Genomic DNA, 23,392 nt, shown 5'->3' with positions numbered 1-23,392 from the left:
CAAATTTCTTGTAAACAAACTATAGTGTTGGCAAATCGGTTAGGACATCTAATTTGTGCATGATACAAGTCATTTTTCCAACAATTGTTTACAGACAGATTATGTCACTGTATCACAATTCCAGTGGGTCAGAAGTTTACATACACTAAGTTGACTGTGCCTTTAAACAGCTTGGAAAATTCCAGAAAATGATTTAATGGCTTTAGAAGCTTCTGATAGGCTAATTGACATCATTTGAGTCAATTGGAGGTGTACCTGTGGATGTATTTCAAGGCCTACCTTTGAACTCAGTGCCTCTTTGCTTGACATCATATGAAAATCAAAATAAATCAGCCAATACCTTAGAAACAAAACTGTAGACCTCCACAAGTCCGGTTCATCCTTGGGAGCAATTTCCAAACGCCTGAAAGTACCACGTTCATCTGTACAAACAATAGTACGCAAGTATTAACACCATGGGACCATGCAACCATCATACCACTCAGGAAGGAGACACAATCTGTCTCCTAGAGATGAATGTACTTTGGTTCGAAAAGTGCAAATCAATCCCAGAACAACAGAAAAGGACCTTGTGAAGATGCTGGAGGAAACAGGAACAAATTGAGTCCTATATCGACATAACCTGAAAGGCACCTCAGCAAGGAAGAAGCCACTGCTCCAAAACCGCCATAAAAATGCCAGACTACGGTTTGCAACATTTTACATTTACATTTTAGTCATTTAGCAGCCGCTCTTATCCAGAGCGACTTATAGTAGTGTCTGCACATGGGGACAAAGATCATACTTTTTGGGGAATTGTCCTCCGGTCTGATGAAACAAAAATGGAACGGTTTTGCCATAATGACAATCATTATGTTTGGAGGGAAAATGGGGAGGCTTGCAAGCCGAAGAACACCATCCCAACCGTGAAGTACGGCGGTGGCAGCATCATGTTTTGGGGGTGCTTTACTGTAGGAGGGACTGGTGCATGTCACAAAATAGATGAGGAAAGGAAAATTATGTGGATATCTTGAAGCAACATCTCAAGACATCAGTCAGGAAGTTAAAGCTTGGTCGCAAATGGGTCTTCCAAATGGACAATGACCCCAAGCATACTTCTGAAGTTGTGGCAAAATCGCTTAAGGACAACAAAGTCAAGGTATTGGAGTGGCCATCACAAAGCCCTGACCTCAATCCTATAGAAAATGTGTGGGCAGAACTGAAAAAGGAATGTGCCAAAATTCACCCAACTTATTGTGGGAAGCTTGTGGAAGGCTACCAGAAACGTTTGACTCAAGTTAAACAATTTAAAGGCAATCCTACCAAATACTAATTGAGTGTATGTAAACTTCTGACCCACTGGGTATGTGATGAAATAAATAAAAGCTGAAATAAATCACTCTCTACTATTATTCTGACATTTCACATTCTTAAAATAAAGTGGTGATCCTAACTGACCTAAGACAGGGAATTTTTACTAGGATTAAATGACAGGAATTGTGAAAAACGGAGTTTAAATGTATTTGGCTAAGGTGGATGTAAACATCCGACTTCAACTGTTATGCATCTGTTCGTCACTGATACCTTAAAAAAACGGTAGTCAGTATATGGTGTGACCACCATTTGCCTCATGCAGTGCGACATAGGATAAAGGATTTAATGTATTTTTCAATACATGTGTCGTGGAAATTACTACCAAGGACTCAGTCAAACTTAAATGCATCATTCTTTATTATCAGCAAGCTGGAGAGGTTGCAACAAACTTAATGCACCATAGTACACATCGGTCGGGAGCTCTTTCGGGGCAGTCCCGTTAGTTCTCTTATATACTGCTTACACAGACAAGTTATATTTGAATGATTACATTATTCATCATTAACGTTTGGTTCCTGCATGTAACATATAGAACATATTCTGGACGTTCTGTCAAAATGTGTGAGGGTGTCATGACCGTCTCCCCCTCACATCTCTACCCAGCACCTACAGGAACCAATGATTGTATGAGACAAGATGTACAATTCAAAGCTCTCTCTTCAGACAACATTTCCATCACATGAATATACACCTACTATTGGTGAAACATTTTATTATACATTATTTAATGGATAATAGGAGATAATGAAATAAGATACAGCTCTGAACACCCCCACCACACACACAGCACTCCTACTCCAAGACGCTTGATACATATGGATCCAGAGCTGCATATTATGCTACACAGGTTACCATGGCAATCAAATTTAGTAAAATGTTAGAGAATGGGAGACATGACTCTTTACAATATGTTTTCTATTTAAACTTTATTTAGGGATCTGGAACCAGTGCCAGAGAGGAGGGAGATGAAAGAAAACATGTTTCAGCTTTCTGGTGTTTTTTCAGGGACCCTGAATGAGCAAATCTCTTTCCACATAGACATGAGTAAGATTTCTCTCCTGTGTGTGTGCGTTGGTGTGTAATCAGGTCTCCTGATCGACTGAAGCTCTTCCCACACTGATCACAACTATAAGGCTTCTCTCCTGTGTGTATGCGTTGGTGTTCAGTCAGGTGTCCTGATTGATTGAAGCTCTTCCCACACTGATCACAGCTATAAGGCTTCTCTCCTGTGTGTATGCGTTGATGTTTGCTCAGGGTTTCTGATTGATTGAAGCTCTTCCCACACTGATCACAGCTATAAGGCTTCTCTCCTGTGTGTATGCGTTGGTGTCTAGTCATGGCTCCTGATTGATTGAAGCTCTTCCCACACTGATCACAGCTATAAGGCTTCTCTCCTGTGTGTATGCGTTGGTGTAGAATCATGGATCCTGAGTCACTGAAACTCCTCGCACACTGATCACAGCTATAAGGCTTCTCTCCTGTGTGTATGCGTTGGTGTGTAGTCAGGGCTCCTGATTGATTGAAGCTCTTCCCACACTGAACACAGCTATAAGGCTTCTCTCCTGTGTGTATGCGTTGGTGTGTAGCCAGGTATCCAGACTGAGCAAAGCTCTTCCCACACTGATCACAGCTATAAGGCTTCTCTCCTGTGTGTATGCGTTGGTGTCTAGTCAGGGTTCCTGAATGATTGAAGCTCTTCCCACACTGATCACAGGTATAAGGCTTCTCTCCTGTGTGTACGCGTTGGTGTGTAATCAGGTCTCCTGATCGACTGAAGCTCTTCCCACAATGATCACAGCTATAAGGCTTCTCTCCTGTGTGTATGCGTTGGTGTGTAATCAGGTCTCCTGATCGACTGAAGCTCTTCCCACAATGATCACAACTATAAGGCTTCTCTCCTGTGTGTATGCGTTGGTGTGCAATCAGATTGGAATCTCGAACAAAACTCTTTCCACAATGATCACAGCTACAAGGCTTCTCTCCTGTGTGTATGCGTTGGTGTGTAGTCAGGTCTCCTGATCGACTGAAGCTCTTCCCACACTGATCACAACTATAAGGCTTCTCTCCTGTGTGTATGCGTTGGTGTGTAATCAGGTCTCCTGATCGACTGAAGCTCTTCCCACACTGATCACAACTATAAGGCTTCTCTCCTGTGTGGATGAGTTGGTGTATAATCAGGTTTCCTGATCGACTGAAGCTCTTCCCACAATGATCACAGCTATAAGGCTTCTCTCCAGTGTGTATGCGTTGGTGTGTAATCAGGTCTCCTGATCGACAGAAGCTCTTCCCACAATGATCACAGCTATAAGGCTTCTCTCCTGTGTGTATGAGTTGGTGTGTAGCCAGGTATCCAGATTGAGCAAAGCTCTTCCCACACTGATCACAGCTATAAGGCTTCTCTCCTGTGTGTATGCGTTGGTGTTTAGTCAGGCTTCCTGAATGATTGAAGCTCTTCCCACACTGATCACAGCTATAAGGCTTCTCTCCTGTGTGTATGCGTTGGTGTTTAGTCAGGGTTCCTGAATGATTGAAGCTCTTCCCACACTGATCACAGCTATAAGGCTTCTCTCCTGTGTGTATGCGTTGGTGTTTAGTCAGGGTTCCTGAATGACTGAAACTCTTCCCACACTGAACACAGCTATAAGGCTTCTCTCCTGTGTGTATGCGTTGGTGTTCAGTCAGGTGTCCTGATTGATTGAAGCTCTTCCCACACTGATCACATCTATAATATTTCTGTCCTGTGTGTATGCGTTGGTGTCTAGTCATGGCTCCTGATTGATTGAAGCTCTTCCCACACTGAACACAGCTATAAGGCTTCTCTCCTGTGTGTATGCGTTGGTGTGTAATCATGGATCCTGAGTCACTGAAACTCTTCCCACACTGATCACAGCTATAAGGTTTCTCTCCTGTGTGTATGCGCTGGTGTACAGTCAGATTGTAACCTTGAGTATACCTCTTCCCACAATGATCACAGCTATAAGGCTTCTCTCCAGTGTGTACGCGTTGGTGTGTAGTCAGGTGTCCTGACTTATTGAAGCTCTTCCCACACTGAACACAGCTATAAGGCTTCTCTCCTGTGTGTATGCGTTGGTGTGTAATCATGGATCCTGAGTCACTGAAACTCTTCCCACACTGATCACAGCTATAAGGTTTCTCTCCTGTGTGTATGCGCTGGTGTACAGTCAGATCGTAACCTTGAGTAAACCTCTTCCCACACTGATCACAGCTATAAGGCTTCTCTCCTGTGTGTATGCGTTGGTGTCTAGTCAGGTGTCCTGACTTATTGAAGCTCTTCCCACACTGAACACAGCTATAAGGCTTCTCTCCTATGTGTTTGTGTTTAGTCTGGGCTCCTGACTGATTTAAGTATTTCCCACAATCAAAGCAGGTATAAGGTCCCTCCCCTGAATGAATTCTCTGATGATATTTTAAGGTTCTAGATGCATGCTCTAGAGTGTGAATTTGCTCATGAATTGTCAAGTCTTGTTCAGCCAAACTCTTCCCACAGTCAGAGCAGCAGTGGTGAGGTTTCTTCCCTATACCTCTATGCTGGTGTTTCTTGAGGTGTTCTGATCTGGAGAGACTCTTCTCTTTCTTGTCAGCATCATGATGTTGTTGTGGCTCCCCAGATAATAAGCCCCTCCCACTAAGAGAGCAACGATTAGGGATGTCCCCTGTGAAACAAAGACATTGATTACTTAGGTTTTGCGAATATGGGTCCATAAACAGATGGCTCCTTCCATGAAATGAAGGCCTTTTATGAAATCAAACGTGCTCTTCATGAACGAAAGTTAAAATTAGGTGAAATCAAACGTTTTTTGGGGGGACCAAGTTACACTTCTCAAAATTGGGTGGAACTACCAAATATTTCATCAATAAAATTAAACAATTAATTGTTACAGAAGCAGACTAATCCACACACCATGGTTCTTACTTAATGAAATCATTTCTCCATGTTCCTCTTCCCGTCTCTCAGTTCCACTCTGCCCTGGTGTTTTCCTACAGTCGACGAGAACCAGCAGTAAAGTACGGAGAGGCGGTTGACCTGGGGACGGACTAGCTTTGTCCTGTTGGCCACAAGAAGTTTACAGTTGATCATTAAACCAAATATTGTATTAATTCAGTCTGAACCTCTGATTTGGGTGCATCCCTCGAATATCTCCTTTTACCTGAAATGTTCAATCGTTCACTACAACCCACAAATCTAAGAGCATTGGATTGGTGGGCATGGGCTAGTTTCCACCATATTTCTTATACCAGTCATTTCCTATCAAACAACGCGGAAGAGGAGAAGCAAGAGGGATAACTGGGCCCAAAATCTTGCTTCTGGCTTATTTGATCTTATATACATTTTCGTAACGAGTTGGTTGTTAGGAGTGTATTGGTAAAAGTAGGACACGTGACATCCCGGCAACTTTGAGGAAATAAAACACTTTGTATGGAAGTAGTACCTGGTCGTCACTAGTTACCACAAACAAAGCCATAAACCACATCCATTTCTACAACTGATCTTTTTAAATGTGATTTTAACCCTAACCTTGAAAACACAAACTTTATGCCTAACCCTAAATAAATAAAAATACCATATAGATGTTCGACATTGTGGCAACTAGTGAAAACACGCATATCTGCCCTCTCATTGGCTATAATGGTCCCACCTGATCTTGCCTCTTCCCGATTACCTTCCAGCTGCGTTTCAAACTCAACAACCCTCGGCCCTAAACCCTCAGCCCTTGAATTGTGTTTTACATCCGAGTGTACCTTAAAATGTCCCTTGCCCAAGCGAGGGAGAGTGAAGATCGGAGGCAACGTCCTTGGTGGAAATCTTGAAGTTTAACTTAAAAACAACCAACCTAAAGCTATCAATGTACCTAGTAAGCTAACGTATCTAGCTAGCGTCGTGGAAATATTGGTCCAATAATATTTCTCAGATACCGGAACATTACATTTATATAGACTATTACAAAGCCAAGCTGGTCCAAGGATCATCTGACTTCGCCAGTCTCAGCACACTTCTTTTATACAGTTTCACCATTACATAGTCACTCCTCTTTAGGCAAAATACCCTTTGACATTTCGCCACCATTATCTTTTTGTCTCACTTCTGACTTATTTACACCCATCTTAGATTATATTGGTGGCATCACCATAGTACTATTACAAAAAAAAATGATAATATATAATATTATATATAATATATATAATATATATACAGTTGAAGTCAGAAGTTTACATACATTTAGGTTGGAGTAATTAAAACTAGTTTTTAAACCACTCTACAAATTTCTTGTTAACCTCTTACATCTAGATGTTCCGCTAGCGGAACACCTGCTCCAATATCCAATGATAGGCGTGGCGCGAATTACAAATTCCTCAAAAATACAAAAACTTCAATTTTTCAAACATATGACTATTTCACAGCATTTTAAAGACAAGACTCTCCTTTATCTAACCACACTGTCCGATTTCAAAAAAGCTTTACAGCGAAAGCAAAACATTAGATTATGTCAGCAGAGTACCAAGCCAGAAATAATCAGACACCCATTTTTCAAGCTAGCATATAATGTCACAAAAACCTTTGATGATCTTCATCAGATGACACACCTAGGACATTATGTTATACAATACATGCATGTTTTGTTCAATCAAGTTCATATTTATATCAAAAAACAGATTTTTACATTAGCATGTGACGTTCAGAACTAGCATACCCCCCGCAAACTTCCGGAGAATTTGCTAACAATTTACTAAATTACTCACGATAAACGTTCACAAAAAGCATAACAATTATTTTAAGAATTATAGATACAGACCTCCTCTATGCACTCTATGTCCGATTTTAAAATAGCTTTTTGGTGAAAGCACATTTTGCAATATTCTAAGTACATAGCCCAGGCATCACGGGCTAGCTATTTAGACACCCGGCAAGTTTAGCACTCACCAATATCAGATTTACTATTATAAAAGTTTGATTACCTTTTGTTGTCTTCGTCAGAATGCACTCCCAGGACTGCTACTTCAATAACAAATGTTGGTTTGGTCCAAAATAATCCATCGTTATATCCGAATAGCGGCGTTTTGTTAGTGCGTCCCAGACACTATCCGAATGGTAAAGAAGGGTCGTGCGCATGGCGCAATTCGTGACAAAAAAAATCTAAATATTCCATTACCGTACTTCGAAGCATGTCAACCGATGTTTAAAATCCATTTTTATGCCATTTTTCTCGTAAAAAAGCGATAATATTCCGACCGGGAATGTCCATTTAGCTAAACAGAGGAAAGAAACAAAGCTTTCGGTCGACGCGGGCACGAGCCTGAGTCTCACAGTACTGTAACCAGCCACTACCCAAACGCGCTACTTTGTTTCAGCCAGAGCCTGCAAAGCCACGATTCAGCATTTTACCGCCTTCTGAGAGCCTATGGCAGCTGTAGGAAGTGTCACGGGACAGATAAGATCCTCACTCTTCAATAAACAGAGACAAGAAGAACGACACCTTGTCAGACAGGCCACTTCCTGCATGAAATCTTCTCAGGTTTTTGCCTGCCATATGAGATCTGTTATACTCACAGACACCATTCAAACAGTTTTAGAAACTTTAGGGTGTTTTCTATCCAAAGCCAATAATTATATGCATATTCTAGTTACTGGGCAGGAGTAGTAACCAGATTAAATCGGGTATGTTTTTTATCCAACCGTGAAAATACTGCCCCCTAGCCATAACAGGTTAACAAACTATAGTTTTGGCAAGTCAGTTAGGACATCTACTTTGTGCATGACACAAGTAATTTTTTCAACAATTGTTTACAGACAGATTATTTCACTGTATCACAATTTCAGTGGGTCAGAAGTTTACATACACCAAGTTGACTGTGCCTTTAAACAGCTTGGAAAATTCCAGAAAATGATGTCATGGCTTTAGAAACTTCTGATAGGCTAATTGACATCATTTGAGTCAATTGGAGGTGTACCTGTGGATGTATTTCAAGGCCTACCTTCAAACCCAGTGCCTCTTTGCTTGACATCATGGGACAATCAAAATAAATCAGTCAAGACCTCAGAAAAAAATGTAAACCTCCACAAGTCTGGTTCATCCTTGGGAGCAATTTCCAAACGCCTGAGGGTACCACGTTCATCTGTACAAACAATTGTATGCAAGTATAAACACCATGGGACCACGCAGCCATCATACAGCTCAGGAAGGAGATGCGTTCTGTCTCCAAGAGATGTACATACTTTGGTGCAAAAAGTGCAAATCAATCCCAGAACAGCAGCAAAGGACCTTGTGAAGATGCTGGGGGAAACAGGTACAAAAGTATCTATATCCACAGTAAAACGAGTCTTATATCGACATAACCTGAAAGGCCGCTCAGCAAGGAAGAAGCCACTGCTCCAAAACAGCCATAAAAAAGCCAGACTACGGTTTGCAACGGCACATGGGGACAAAGATCGTAATTTTTGGAGAAATGTCCTCTGGTCTGATGAAACAAAAATAGAACTGTTTGGCCAAAATGACCATCGTTATGTTTGGAGGAAAAAGGGAAACGCTTGCAAGCCGAAGAACCCCATCCCAACCGTCAAGCACGGGGGTGGCAGCATCATGTTGTGGGGGTGCTTTTCTGCAGGAGGGACTGGTGCATGTAACAAAATAGATGGCATCATGAGGAAAGGAAAATTATGTGGATATATTGAAGCAAAATCTTAAGACATCAGTAAGGAAGTTAAAGCTTGGTCGCAAATGGGTCTTCCAAATGGACAATGACCCCAAGCATACTTCCAAAGTTGTGGCAAAATGGCTTAAGCACAACCAAGTCAAGGTATTGGAGTGGCCATCACAAAGCCCTGACCTCAATCCTATAGAAAATAAGTGGGCAGAACTGAAAATGTGTGTGCGAGCAAGGAGGCCTTCAAACTTGACTCAGTTACACCAGCTCTGTCAGGAGGAATGGGCCAAAATTCACCGAACTTATTGTGGGAAGCTTGTGGAAGGCTACCTGAAACGTCTGACCCAAGTTAAACAATTTAAAGGCAATGATTCCAAATTCTAATTGAGTGTGTGTAAACTTCTGACCCGTTGGGAATGTGATAAAAGAAATAAAAGCTGAAATAAATCATTCTCTCTACTATTATTCTGACATTTCACATTCTTAAAATAAAGTGGTGATCTTAACTGACCTAAGACAGGGAATTTTTACTAGGATTAAATGTCAGGAATTGTGAAAAACTGAGTTTAAATGTATTTGGCTAAGGTGGATGTAAACTTCCGACATCAACTGTACCTTCCTAATACAGGTACATGTCTAGTGGTTCCTGTAAATGATTAACTAATGTGCATGTCCAATGGCCTTCACAAGACCAGGCTAATGGTGCCTATAAATGATTAACTAATGTGCATGTCCAATAGCCTTCAGAAGACCAGGCGTGACCCAGAATGGTTAAGTCTGTATTGACTCAGCTTGCACATACACATTAGTATATGTGTAAGCAGAACCAATGGTTAACCCTATATCGATTCTGCTTACTACTTCTAAGAAAACAGTATAGGTACTGGAAAATCCCCAACACTAGCACTCCTGTCAGGTAGCTAGCTACAGTTACCCATAGCTGGCTAGCTAGTTTTATAGTTTGGTCATTTATTCAAATACATTTCGGAATTGCACTCCTCACTACAAAACTAAGCCAATTTGCCAACACTAATATATATTTTTATAATTGCAAGCTAGCTTCATATTTTTACTGAGATACCGAAAATGCAGGGTGTTGATTAAATGTGACACTTAGCGGCCACCAGAGTTTGACATGTGACTACAGTTTGCAATGACTTGTGGGTCATATCAACCCCGTAAGTGACCAAAGTTGTTCAATCACTCCTTCAAGCTAAATCCAGGGCCAACGTTAGGGAATTGGAAAAAGCCGGGAAAAGATGGCGGCGAGTGCAGACGAGATTTCAGCTTGCTCCGAGTAATCTTAACTTTTATCCCTCGCAAACTTACTTAAATGTAACGGAACTTGGCTTATAGTAAACATAATAGAGAACAACGCTTAGTTGACCGCTAATTTGATCTGGAAATTTGAGAAATGGAAGGAAAAAATGTGCGAAAGAGCAAAGGGAGGAGAAGGCAGTTGCTAGCTGAGCACTCATACACTGGAGAAAAACCGCCACCTGACTCCTCAGGAGAAGAAATGGAGGATGCTGCACATTCGGTTGATTCTGAAAATGCAGTCAATAGTCCTGCACCCAAAAAGACACAGAAAGAATTGTCTTTGCGCGAACTACAGGTCAACATAATCGATGCTGTCTCTGCAAAGATAAACGAAAGAGCCGATGGTCTGGAGAAAATGATACACGAAAACACAATAGTTGACCTCGAGACCTCTCTGAATCATGCATACAAGAGTATCGAAGAGCTTAAACTTGCAAACACTGCTACGTCTGAGAAACGCACTGCTCAGGAGAAGACCATCGCAGACATGCAAGAGCGCTTATCGGAAGCAGAGCGATACTGGAGAAGGTGGGGGCTACAGCTTTACGGTGTCCCGGAGGACCAGGATGAGAATATGAAGCGCTTAGTAAGAGACATCTGTAACCGTGTGGCACGGGACTTCCCCGATGGATATGGCTGTGGATGTCGCTCATCGTATTGGGAAGAAACAAGATGCCATCGTCAGCCGCTCGATCATCATCCAGTTTGCTTTTCGCACAGCGAGAGATGCAGTTTGGAAGAAAGCAAAGGAAAGCGCCTTTCTGAAAGAGAGAACTTAGATTCGGGGAGGACTTGACTGCAGCAGACAAGGCAGCAAAGGCAAAATGGTGGCCTCTTGAACAACAGGTCCAAAATCAAGGAAAGGGTGGATACTACAGGGGAATCAGAGCCTTTTTCGCCAACGGAAAATAAATACGACCGGGGTGATTTTTTCTGTCGGTAGGTTTACAAGGTAGCTCCTTCCTCACTGCAAACTGAACGTTTTAGTTTTGAAATATGGTGTTACTGTTTTACAAGTTAAGACTTCTGTTAATACATATATGAAGCAACTTTTTATAGAGAGGGTAAAGTTGAGATTGCATAGGATTTTTCTTTCTATTCTATAGATATGGACTTGAAGTTTATGTCAATCAATGCCAGTGAATACGAAACCTGTTGAAGAGAAAAGCTTTTTTTGGTTTTGTAAGGACTGCAACGCAGATCTTGTATTCGTTTAAGAAACACATTCATGCAAAGAGGACTATAATTATTGGAAAAATCAGTGGGGCAATGTCATTTTTGTTGGCCCACGGGACAAATCATTCAGCTGGGGTTGCAATTTTAGCACACAATTTCAAAGGGAAATTTTTGTTTACTCAAATGGACTCCAATGGACATTGGCTAGTAGCGGTCATCAACCACATGGACAGATTATTTGTGTTGTGTAATGTATATGGATACTGTCCTAGTCCTCCAAATAACTAACTTCTACAGGAAATTGAAGAAATTCTTAAAAGTCTTCTGAGAAAATATCCATCCAGTCAGATTACAGTTGGAGATTTTAATATGGTTTATTCTAATGAGACTGATAGATTGCCTCATAGGCCTAACATTGGTGTGAACAAGTTGGTGAATTTCTGCCAAAGCCTGGACTTAATTGACATATGGAGAGTAAAAACCCCTGGAGAGATACAATACACATGGAGTAATAGAGATCGTTCTTTACAATCAAGAATTGATTTGTGGGTGATAACCTCTAGTCTTGAGTCCAACACTGTAGAGGTAAAAATACTGCCTGCAGTCCTGACGGATCATAAAGTCATATGGTTGACTGTAAGAATGTGCAGCAATGATGGTAAGAAATACTCTGGTGGTTATTGGAAATTAAATAACTCATTGTTATTGCATGATGATTTAAAAAATGTGATTAAAAATCTAATTTCGGTTTACTGGAGTTTAGCTACATCTAATGCAGAATATGGGAAATATTGGGAACTGCTGAAATTTAAAATCCACTCAGCCTGTATTGCTTATGGAAAACGACTTGCTTTAAGAAGGAGATGTGAGGTAGCTGAACTCTCTAAAACAATTGCCGATATCACAGAGATTGAGCATCTTGATCTTAATGAGAAAAATAAATTGAATGATTTACAGAATCAACTAGATACATTGTATGAGGAAAAGGCTAGAGGAGCTTTCATAAGATCTAGAAAACAATGGCTTGAAAAAGGTGAAAAGAACAGTAGATATTTTTTTTTTTTTGGAAAAGAGGAGAGGGGAACTCAACACACTTCGGAAAGTTAAGATTAATGGGGTTACCACTGAGGATAGAGAGTTGTTATAAGACTTTACCACTAGGTTTTATGAGAATCTTTACTCCTTAGATAACAATTTGAGTGACTCTAAGGATCTCCTTGATTCTATAGAGAATGTTAATTCGGTTAGTGAAGAACTGATAAGAGAATTATCTAATAAAAGGTAAATGAATCAATAAACCATGATGAATTATTAGTCATACAGCATGGTTAATGAATAATCAATGTAATGATCAATGTAGGGATCGATTGGTCTGATTAGTTCCGGAAAGTCCAGGAACCACTGGAGAGGGAAAGAAATGTGTGTATGCAATTAGTATTGAGAGCTAGAGAAGCAGATGGTCAAGGGAGTAAAACTTCAGAGAGTTCCTAACCTTGAAGGAAAGGAACAGGCTGAGCCAGAAGGAGATAAACAGTGTGAGAAGTTTATGGGGGTTGCAGGTCACCAACAGATTGTGTGTAAATGCATGTGCGTAAGTAAGCAAGAACTATATAATGATTGTTTTGTTATCCTAACGGCAGAACGTTCTCATGAATAAAGCTACAGAAACCTTTTGCAGAAAGCTGAGTCCTTGCCTAATTATTTTAACCCATTGTCTTACAAACCTTGGGCATTAGTCAAGGCGAATTGATTATTGATTATTATCATCAAGATATAAAATTCTTATAACAATAACTCAATCAGTCTTGTTGCCAAGATCTATCCATTATGAACATCCAGTACGGGGTTGCTCAGTTAAAAAAGAACAAATCTCCAGGTTGTGATGGATTAACCACTGAATTTTACAAAATATTCTCTGAAGAAATAGCACCTTTTTTACTTGAAACCTTTAAGGAGGCTATAAAGAAGGGAGAACTACCTGCCTCTCTGAAGCAAGGGGTTATTACTCTTATACCTAAACCACACAAGGATCTCCTAAGTACTGATAATTGGCGTCCAATCACACTCCTAAATAACGACTACAAAATTATAGCCTTAATCTTTGCAAAAAGGTTAAAGTCTTGCTTAAATGATCTGATTGATGAATGTCAATCATGGTTTATGAAAGGGCACCATATATCTAATAATCTGAGGCTGGTGTTAGACTTGGTTGAGTATTGTGATCTATTAGATGACTTCCCTGTTATCCTATTTTTGGATTTTCAGAAAGCATTTGATACAGTAAGTCACAATTTTATCTTTGATTGTCTTAAGCATTTCAAATTTGGTTGTTTTTTTGTTGATGCTATTAGAACTCTGTATACTTGTGGTAATAGCTGTATCAAACTCTGTCATGGAACATCCTCGAGGTTTAACATTTACAAAGGAATACGACAAGGTTGTCCAATTTCACCTTTTTTTTATTTTTGTTAGTATCTCAAATGTTATGCTCATTAGTTCATAAAAGTCCATTTGAAGGCATTACATTCCAGGCCAGAGAGATCAAGATATCCCAACTGGCGGATGACACCTCACTTTTTTTTTTTAAATGTGTCTCAAGCTAGATTAGCATTGGATATCGTGAAGCAGTTCTCCAAAATCTCAGGTTTTGCATTAAATCTTTCCAAATGTGAGATGTTTGTTTTGAAAGGAGCTGTCAATCCAGCAGATTGTAACATCTCTGAAAAAGATACTGTAACCTACCTTGGTGTAAAGATCACCAAAAATCTTAAGGCTATGAATGATCTTAATTTGAACCCTGTAACTGAATCTGTCAAAAAAAAATTATCCTCATGGTTAGGGAGGGATTTAAGTCTTCAAGGAAGGGTGCTTTTATCCAAAGCTAAGGGGCTATCTTTTTTTTTCTTCTATTGATATTCCCAAATCCACTTGCTGTACCTTAGATAGGCTTTTGTACAACTTCATATGGAAAAACAAGCCACATAAGATAAAAAGAGATGTTATCACCAACAGGGTGTGTGATGGCGGTCTAAATGTCTTAGATTTCACTCTCTTCAATCAGATATCAAAGGTTAACTGGATTAAAAGATACATAAAAAATCCTCAGTTTCTGGAATATTATACCTAATTTTGTTTTCCAGAAGCTCGGAGGGCTTAATTTTTTACTACAATGTCCATATATTGTGGGTAAACTTCCTGTGAAACTGGCAGATTTTCACAAGCAGGCTTTAATGTGCTGGGCTTTGTTGTATGAACACAACTTTTCACCTCATAAATGTTTTATATGGAACAATGGGTTGATATTACATAGAAACAAGATGTTATTTAACCATAAATGGTTCTCGAAAAACATTGTCCTTGTCAGCCAATTAGTTACTATTAGTGGGAATCTATTTACAAGGAGAGAATTTATGGAAAGATACAACTTTGAGGTTTCAAGCAAGGAATATGACACTGTTATTAAAGCTATACCTAGTGGGATAAAAACTTTAGTTCAGAATAATGCATATTTTGGAATATCTCCGATTGTAAGCGATATTCAGGTGAATGGCATTGGTCTACTAGATACAAAATTCAACAATCGTTTATTAAGGGATATTTTCTACAGGAACTCTATTCCCTCTGCGATATTTTGTTGGGCTTCATCGTTTGATGTAAACTGGCTCCGTGCTTGGCTCACTCCACACAAATTTATGGTGACCAATAAAGGAGATCTCCTTTAAGATAATCCATAGATTCTATCCATGTAATAGCTTGATTTCTAAATACAGTGGGGGAAAAAAGTATTTGATCCCCTGCTGATTTTGTACGTTTGCCCACTGATAAAGAAAGGATCAGTCTATAAGTATTTGACCCCCTCTCAATCAGAAAGATTTCTGGCTCCCTGGTGTCTTTTATACAGGTAACGAGCTGAGGTTAGGAGCACACTCTTAAAGGGAGTGCTCCTATCCGCAGCTTGTTACCTGTAAAAAAGACAACTGTCCACAGAAGCAATCAATCAATCAGATTCCAAACCCTCCACCATGGCCAAGACCAAAGAGCTCTCCAAGGATGTCAGGGACAAGATTGTAGACCTACACAAGGCTGGAATGGGCTACAAGGCCATCGCCAAGCAGCTTGGTGAGAAGGTGACAACATTTGGTGCGATTATTCGCAAATGGAAGAAACACAAAAGAACTGTCAATCTCCCTCGGCCTGGGGCTCCATGCAAGATCTCACCTCGTGGAGTTACAATGATCATGAGAACGGTGAGGAATCAGCCCAGAACTACACGGGAGGATCTTGTCAATGATCAAGGCAGCTGGGACCATAGTCACCAAGAAAACAATTGGTAACACACTATGCCGTGAAGGACTGAAAGCCTGCAGCGCCCGCAAGGTCCCCCTGCTCAAGAAAGCACATATACATGCCCGTCTGAAGTTTGCCAATGAACATCTGAATGATTCAGAGGACAACTGGTGAAAGTGTTGTGGTCAGATGAGACCAAAATGGAGCTCTTTGGCATCAACTCAACTCGCCGTGTTTGGAGGAGGAGGAATGCTGCCTATGACCCCAAGAACACCATCTCCACCGTCAAACATGGAGGTGGAAACATTATGCTTTGGGGGTGTTTTCCTGCTAAGGGGACAGGACAACTTCACAGCATCAAAAGGACGATGGACGGGGCCATGTACCGTCAAATCTTGGGTGAGAACATCCTTCCCTCAGCCAGGGCATTGAAAATGGGTCATGGATGGGTATTCCAGCATGACAATGACCCAAAACACACGGCCAAGGCAACAAAGGAGTGGCTCAAGAAGAAGCACATTAAGGTCCTGGAGTGGCCTAGCCAGTCTCCAGACCTTAATCCCGTAGAAAATCTGTGGAGGGAGCTGAAGGTTCGAGTTGCCAAACGTCAGCCTCGAAACCACCTGTTATGGATAGGGGGCAGTATTTTCACGGCCGGATAAAAAAACGTACCCGATTTTAATCTGATTATTACTCCTGCCCAGAAACTAGAATATGTATATAATTATTAGCTTTGGATAGAAAACACTCCAAAGTTTCTAAAACTGTTTGAATGGTGTCTGTGAGTATAACAGAACTCATTTGGCAGGCCAAAACCTGAGAAGATTCTGTACAGGAAGTACCCTGTCTGACCATTTCTTGGCCTTCTTGAATATCTCTATCCAAAACAGGGGATCTCTGCTGTTACGTGACACTTCCTACGGCTCCCATGGGCTCTCAGAAGGCGGCAAAAAGCTGAATCGTGGCTTTGCAGGCCCTGGCTGAAAAACATTAGCGCGTTTGGATAGTGGCCGGTCAGAGTACTATGAGACTGAGGCTCGTGCACGAGTCGACTCCATGTTTACTTTCTCTCTCTTTGAACGAAAATAACCACTCCCGGTCGGAATATTATCGCTTTTTTACGAGAAAAATGGCATAAAAATTGATTTTAAACAGTGGTTGACATGCTTCGAAGTACGGTAATGGAATATTTAGAATTTTTTTTGTCACGAAACGCGTCGGGCGCGTAACCCTTCGTCACCCTTGGATAGTGTCTTGAACGCACGAACAAAACGCCGCTATTTGGATATAACTATGGATTATTTTGAACCAAACCAATATTTGTTATTGAAGTAGCAGTCCTGGGAGTGCATTCTGACGAAGAACACCAAAGGTAATCAAACTTTTCTAATAGTAAATCGGAGTTTGGTGAGTACCACACTTGGTTGGTGTCAAAATAGCTAGCCGTGATGGCTGGGCTATCTACTCAGAATATTGCAAAATGTGCTTTCACTGAAAAGCTATTTTAAAATCGGACACCTCGATTGCACAAAGGAGTTCTGTATCTATAATTCTTAAAATAATTGTTATGTTTTTTGTGAATATTTATCGTGAGTAATTTAGTAAATTCACCGGAAGTGTTCGGTGGGAATGCTAGTTCTGAACGTCACATGCTAATGTAAAAAGCTGTTTTTTGATATAAATATGAACTTGATTGAACAAAACATGCATGTATTGTATAACATAATGTCCTAGGCGTGTCATCTGATGAAGATCATCAAAGGTTAGTGCTGCATTTAGCTGTGGTTTTGTTTTTTGTGACATTATATGCTAGCTTGAAAAATGGGTGTCTGATTATTTCTGGCTGGGTACTCTGCTGACATAATCTAATGTTTTGCTTTCGCTGTAAAGCCTTTTTGAAATCGGACAGTGTGGTTAGATAAAGGAGAGTCTTGTCTTGAAAATGCTGTAAAATAGTCATATGTTTGAAAAATTGAAGTTTTTGTATTTTTGAGGAATTTGTCATTCGCGCCACGCCAATCATTGGATATTGGAGCAGGTGTTCCGCTAGCGGAACGTCTAGATGTAACAGGTTAAATAAAGGTTACATTTAAATAAAAAAAAGTAGCCTACAACTATATCATTTGTATTGTAACGACCCTGGGTTATAACGGCGGATATCGACTCTGCCGCTCGAGCATGCTTTTGCGGTATTAGCGCGCTGGACTTCGGGCTAGAAGGTCGAGGGTTTGAGACCTGCTCCCAGCTTGTTTCATTACAGTATTTATTATGGATCCCCATTAGCTGCCAACGCAGCAGCTACTCTTCCAGGGGTCCAGCAGAATGAAGGCAGTTCATACAATCATGTTTAGGAATCTGTGACTATGACCTAATTCTCTCCTTCCTCCCGAAATGTGCACATGTTCACATTCCTTCACTGATTTCTTACGCATTAGCCATTATTTTACCAGATATTCAAGTGGCCGTTCTAACAAAGAAAATAAATGGCTGCAATCCAAACACGTTGTTTTTCCCTCGGGGGTATCCACGTCGAAACCGGATGCAGTTTGATTGCCATCTTAAGGGAGGTCAAATTCCCAAACGTTTTTTTTTTTTTTATATAACAGTAACATGCAAAACATAAACATAACAGCCAGAGGGATTCCAAAGAAATTAGAAGAAAAAAAAGAAAAAAAAAAGATTCCACATCATATCAAATCAAATACAGACATATAGCGAATACATTTTCTGGACATTTTGTTTTGTATACGTTTTAAAGACTAAATAGTTTTCCAAATCAGATAAAAAAATTAAAGATGCTTTTTCTTCATAAATTTTGATTTGTGTATGAAATATTTTCCTAATAAAATAAAGAGATTTATGACATACTCACGTTCAAGTGTGGAATCAGTGTAGTAAAATAATATGTCAAACTTGTATGCAATGAGGCCAAGATGTATTTTTACATCAGTCCAGACCACTTCACTATATAAACAATTACAGAATAAGTGTTCAATAGATTCAGTTTCTAGTTCACAAAAACTGCATTCACTGGTAACATCAAGTATATACAGTGGGGAAAAAAGTATTTGATCCCCTGCTGATTTTGTACGTTTGCCCACTTACGAAGAAATGATCAGTCTATAATTGTAATGGTAGGTTTATTTGAACAGTGAGAGACAGAATAACAACAAAAAAATCCAGAAAAAAGCATGTCAAAAATGTTATAAAATGATTTGCATTTTATTGAGGGAAATAAGTATTTGACCCCTCTGCAAAACATGACTTAGTACTTGGTGGCAAAACCCTTGTTGGCAATCAGAGGTCAGACGTTTCTTGTAGTTGGCCACCAGGTTTGCACACATCTCAGGAGGGATTTTGTCCCACTCCTCTTTGCAGATCTTCTCCAAGTCATTAACTAGGCACCCCCGATATAGAAAAAACATCTTATTTAGAATGACGGCTTATGAACAATGGATTAACTGCCTTGTTCAGGGCCAGAACGACAGATGTTGAGCTGACAAGGTTAACATCTGTCGTGGAATCGGTTACTGGCCCAACGCTCTAACCACTAGGCTACCTGCCGCCCCAAACAGAACACAGCAATGTGAAGGTTCAAAGATGATGAAACTAGGCCTAGACATTTTATGAAACACAGCGGGCATATAAAGTTAAAACCAGACTTACCCGATCCATTGTGGAAGCTATTGTTTCTTTGTATGATATGAAATGTTGTAGGTTACAGTACAGTTAGACAACTTTGTTGTAGTGTTCAGATAATGACTAGGGAGTTGCAGAGAGAAAATTCAATTCTCAAGGCTGCAACTGATGCGCCCCTAGACCAGAGCAATCAAACATCTATTTAAATATCGTAATTAAGTTAGCAAAAATAAACGTCACAAGTAGCCTAATATTACTTCAGAAAGTTCCTGGATAATATTTTGCGTTATCTATAAAAGTCGAGTAATGTCAAGAAAACGTTCAACAACACCCCCTTTCACTAATAATACTGTTATCTGCTATCGTCTACTTTTACCTGGCAGCCATTTGGAACACATGCGCAAAGAGGGAGTATCTCAACGCGCCGATCTCTAGTGAGGGAGTGTCTGGGAATGACTTGTTCTGGTCTTTCGCTGGTGATATAGGCAGCTGCTGTACACTACCAGCACAGATAGGACCAAGAGCTATGTATGCAAGTCACTGCAACAGGTGCATCAAACCTAATTCACAAGTAATTCTCTTGTCAAAAATAAACGTACGTCCAGTGGTGGAAAAAGTACCAAAGTGTCATAGTTAAGTAAGAGTAAAGATACCATAATAGAAAATTAAAACCCAAAAATTCTACTTGAGTAAAAGTCTAAAAGTAATTGGTTTTAAATATACTTAAGTATCCAAAGTAAACGTAATATCTAAAATATACTTAAGAATTAAAAGTAAAAGTCTGAAATTAAAATGTCCTTAAACTAAGCAAACCAGACGGCACAATTTTCTTGTTTTTTAAATTTACGGATAGGCAGGGGCACACTCAGATATCATTTACAAACAAAACATTTGTGTTTAGTGAGTCCGCAAGATCAGAGGCAGGGGATGTCCAGGGATGTTCTCTTGATAACTGTGTGAATTGAACCATTTTCAGTCCTGCTATGCATTCAAAATGTAACAAGTACTTTTGGGTGTCAGGGAAAATGTATGGAGTAAAAATAACAATTTTCTTTAGGAATGTAGTGAAGTAAAAGTAAAAGTTGTCAAATATATAAATAGTACAGTACAGATACCCCCAAAAACTATTTAAGTAGTACTTTAAAGTATTTTCACTTAAGTACTTTACACCACTGCGTAAGTCTTTCTTCTAAACTAAACTACAGCCAAATGTACAGTATTTATAACTAACTCCCTTCTGTCTATGTATATAACTTGTATACAATAAAATAAATATGTTATTTCAAAATAACAATCAACATAATGCTTAATAGCTACAATATAGCTAATGTTAGCTAGCTAATGACAAGCTCATCTCTGCTGCCTGAATGCTTTCAAGTTTCTCTCGTCTGGGTTTCTTGCTGTTAGTTAGCACATGGACAAGCAGTAGCCTACTGCAGTAGTAAGACTACACCAATTACCAACATTGTATTTTTACACTGCACAAATCATTGAGAACAGTCAGCACTCGAATGCTAGCCAACGAAAGTTAGTTGATTGTAACATTGACACTGTCTATGTGCTGACTACAGGTTTAACAAATGCTAGTTGATTGTAACATTGACACTGTGTGTGCGGACTACAGGTTTGGAGGCCACTCTAAAGATGAACCCTCTATCCTGACACCTCTGGAGCAGTGCTGCAGGTATAACATGGTACATGATTAAACATTAAGATGCAATAAGTTGTGTTATCATGAATATATATACTCAGCTAGAGGAGAGAACATGATAAATGAAAAAATATAATTTATTCCTCTTCTTTCTCAACTTTCACTCCATTTCCCTCTCGCTCTCTTTCTCCTTCTCTAGGATCTGTCGCTCCACCCTACTGCATCTGTCTGCTTCTCCTCTCCCTGCCCCAGTACAGTCTGTGATGTCATGAGGGAATCTCTTTTCCATGATCCTCTGTTCTCCGTGGCCACTTTCCTCCCTGGACCATCGCCTAGCGACCGTGCTCAGAACCTTGAGCCGTTGCCAGGAGCAACCGTGTAGCCGCCGTGGAGGAGGCAAGGATGATGTCACTCATTATAAGACCTTGGTTACACCTGTGACACATGCACGTCAGGTGCGGACTGAAACAATAATTCAGGCCGGGAATTTGACTCCATCCCAGGCCACCCTGTTCACGCAAACCACCAGACCGCTAATGTTTTAGGCTAACCCTATTTGTTGATGTAACGGGTACCAAACTAGTTATACATTTGGACACTATGTTCATCTGGGAAGAAAGTTATCCACATTACAAAATACAAACATTTGGGACTGACCAACAAGTAGCCTATCTGAACACTGAGTTTTCAAGATATGCTATGGCTATGGGTGCACCCTCAAAAACTCACTAGAAATACACCAATCATAGCACATACAAATGTACAAGGCTAGACACACAAAACAATTAGCATACACTTTTTAAAAAGAGAATAAGATATGCAGAGTTAGCTCAAATGTTCAAATGATTATCTTTATATTCAAGCATCAAGCGTATCAAAGTATCAAAAAACTTCACACACACACATTCATGGAACTTCAACATAAGCTACAACAATGTAAGTAAGTATAATACAAAAGTCGAAAAAGCAATCCCCTACAAAAAAATGTAGATTACAATGTTCCCTCACTGGTGTCCATAAAGCCAACAGCACACAATAAACACATCTATACACTGAGTCAATGAAATTGAACATTGGCTACATAACTGCAAGTATAATATGAAAGTCCAAAAAACATGCCTCTGTACAAAAGCTTTAACTCACAGAAAATGGTCTTTCACCCTTGTCAGCCTGTTAAGGAAGAGTCATAGCATATCTACAGTGTCGGAAAAAAGTATTTGATCGCCTGCTGATTTTGTACGTTTGCCCACTGATAAAGAAAGGATCAGTCTATAATTTTAATGGTAGGTTCATTTGAACAGTGAGAGACCGAATAACAAAAAAAATATCCAGAAAAACACATGTCAAAAATTTTATAAATTGATTTGCATTTTAATGAGGGAAATAAGTATTTGACCCCCTCTCAATCAGAAAGATTTCTGTCTCCCAGGTGTCTTTTATACAGGTAACGAGCTGAGATTAGGAGCACACTTTTAAAGGGAGTGCTCCTAACCGCAGCTTGTTACCTGTAAATAAGACACCTGTCCACAGAAGCAATCAATCAATCAATCAGATTCCAAACTCTCCACCATGGCCAAGACCAAAGAGCTCTCCAAGGATGTCAGGGACAAGATTGTAGACTTACACAAGGCTGGAATGGGCTACAAGACCATCACCAAGCAGCTTGGTGAGAAGGTCACAACATTTGGTGCGATTATTCGCAAATGGAAGAAACACAAAATAACTGTCAATATCCCTCGGCCTGGGGCTCCATGCAAGATCTCACCTCGTGGGGTTGCAATGATCATGAGAATGGTGAGGAATCAGCCCAGAACTACACGGGAGGATCTTGTCAATGATCTCAAGGCAGCTGGGACCATAGTCACCAAGAAAACAATTGGTAACACACTGTGCCGTGAAGGACTGAAATCCTGCAGCGCCCGCAAGGTCCCCCTGCTCAAGAATACATATACATGCACGTCTGAAGTTTGCCAATGAACATCTGAATGATTCAGAGGACAACTGGTGAAAGTGTTGTGGTCAGATGAGACCAAAATGGAGCTCTTTGGCATCAACTCAACTCGCCGTGTTTGGAGGAGGAGGAATGCTGCCTATGACCCCAAGAACACCATCTCCACCGTCAAACATGGAGGTGGAAACATTATGCTTTGGGTGTGTTTTTCTGCTAAGGGGACAGGACAAGTTCACCGCATCAAAGGGACGCGGTCAAATCTTGGGTGAGAACCTCCTTCCCTCAGCCAGGGCATTGAAAATGGGTCATGGATGGGTATTCCAGCATGACAATGACCCAAAACACACGGCCAA

At 40.2% G+C, this 23,392-nt stretch overlaps 1 protein-coding gene and 1 long non-coding RNA gene across 2 annotated transcripts; one reads left to right on the top strand and one right to left on the bottom strand.

Moving 5' to 3' along the window:
- Positions 1–1,692: 1,692 nt before the first annotated feature.
- Positions 1,693–19,631, bottom strand: LOC106591322 (uncharacterized). The gene is given in 4 exon segments (XM_045708622.2): positions 1,693–2,425; positions 2,428–5,027; positions 5,288–5,420; positions 19,465–19,631. Coding segments are annotated over 4 exon segments (2,832 nt in total). The 5' UTR covers positions 19,474–19,631; the 3' UTR covers positions 1,693–2,335.
- LOC123730807 (uncharacterized) lies at positions 10,134–22,337 on the top strand. The gene is made up of 3 exons (XR_006762242.2): positions 10,134–12,169; positions 21,062–21,121; positions 21,288–22,337. It is a non-coding gene; the product is annotated as an uncharacterized LOC123730807 (long non-coding RNA).
- Positions 22,338–23,392: the final 1,055 nt, after the last annotated feature.

This window comes from Salmo salar, chromosome 02 (genome assembly GCF_965601325.2).
Source record: "Salmo salar chromosome 02, fSalSal1, whole genome shotgun sequence".
Lineage (NCBI taxonomy): Eukaryota > Metazoa > Chordata > Actinopteri > Salmoniformes > Salmonidae > Salmo > Salmo salar.
Note: the sequence above shows the minus strand (reverse complement) of the source record. Positions and strands in the feature narration are given on the sequence as shown.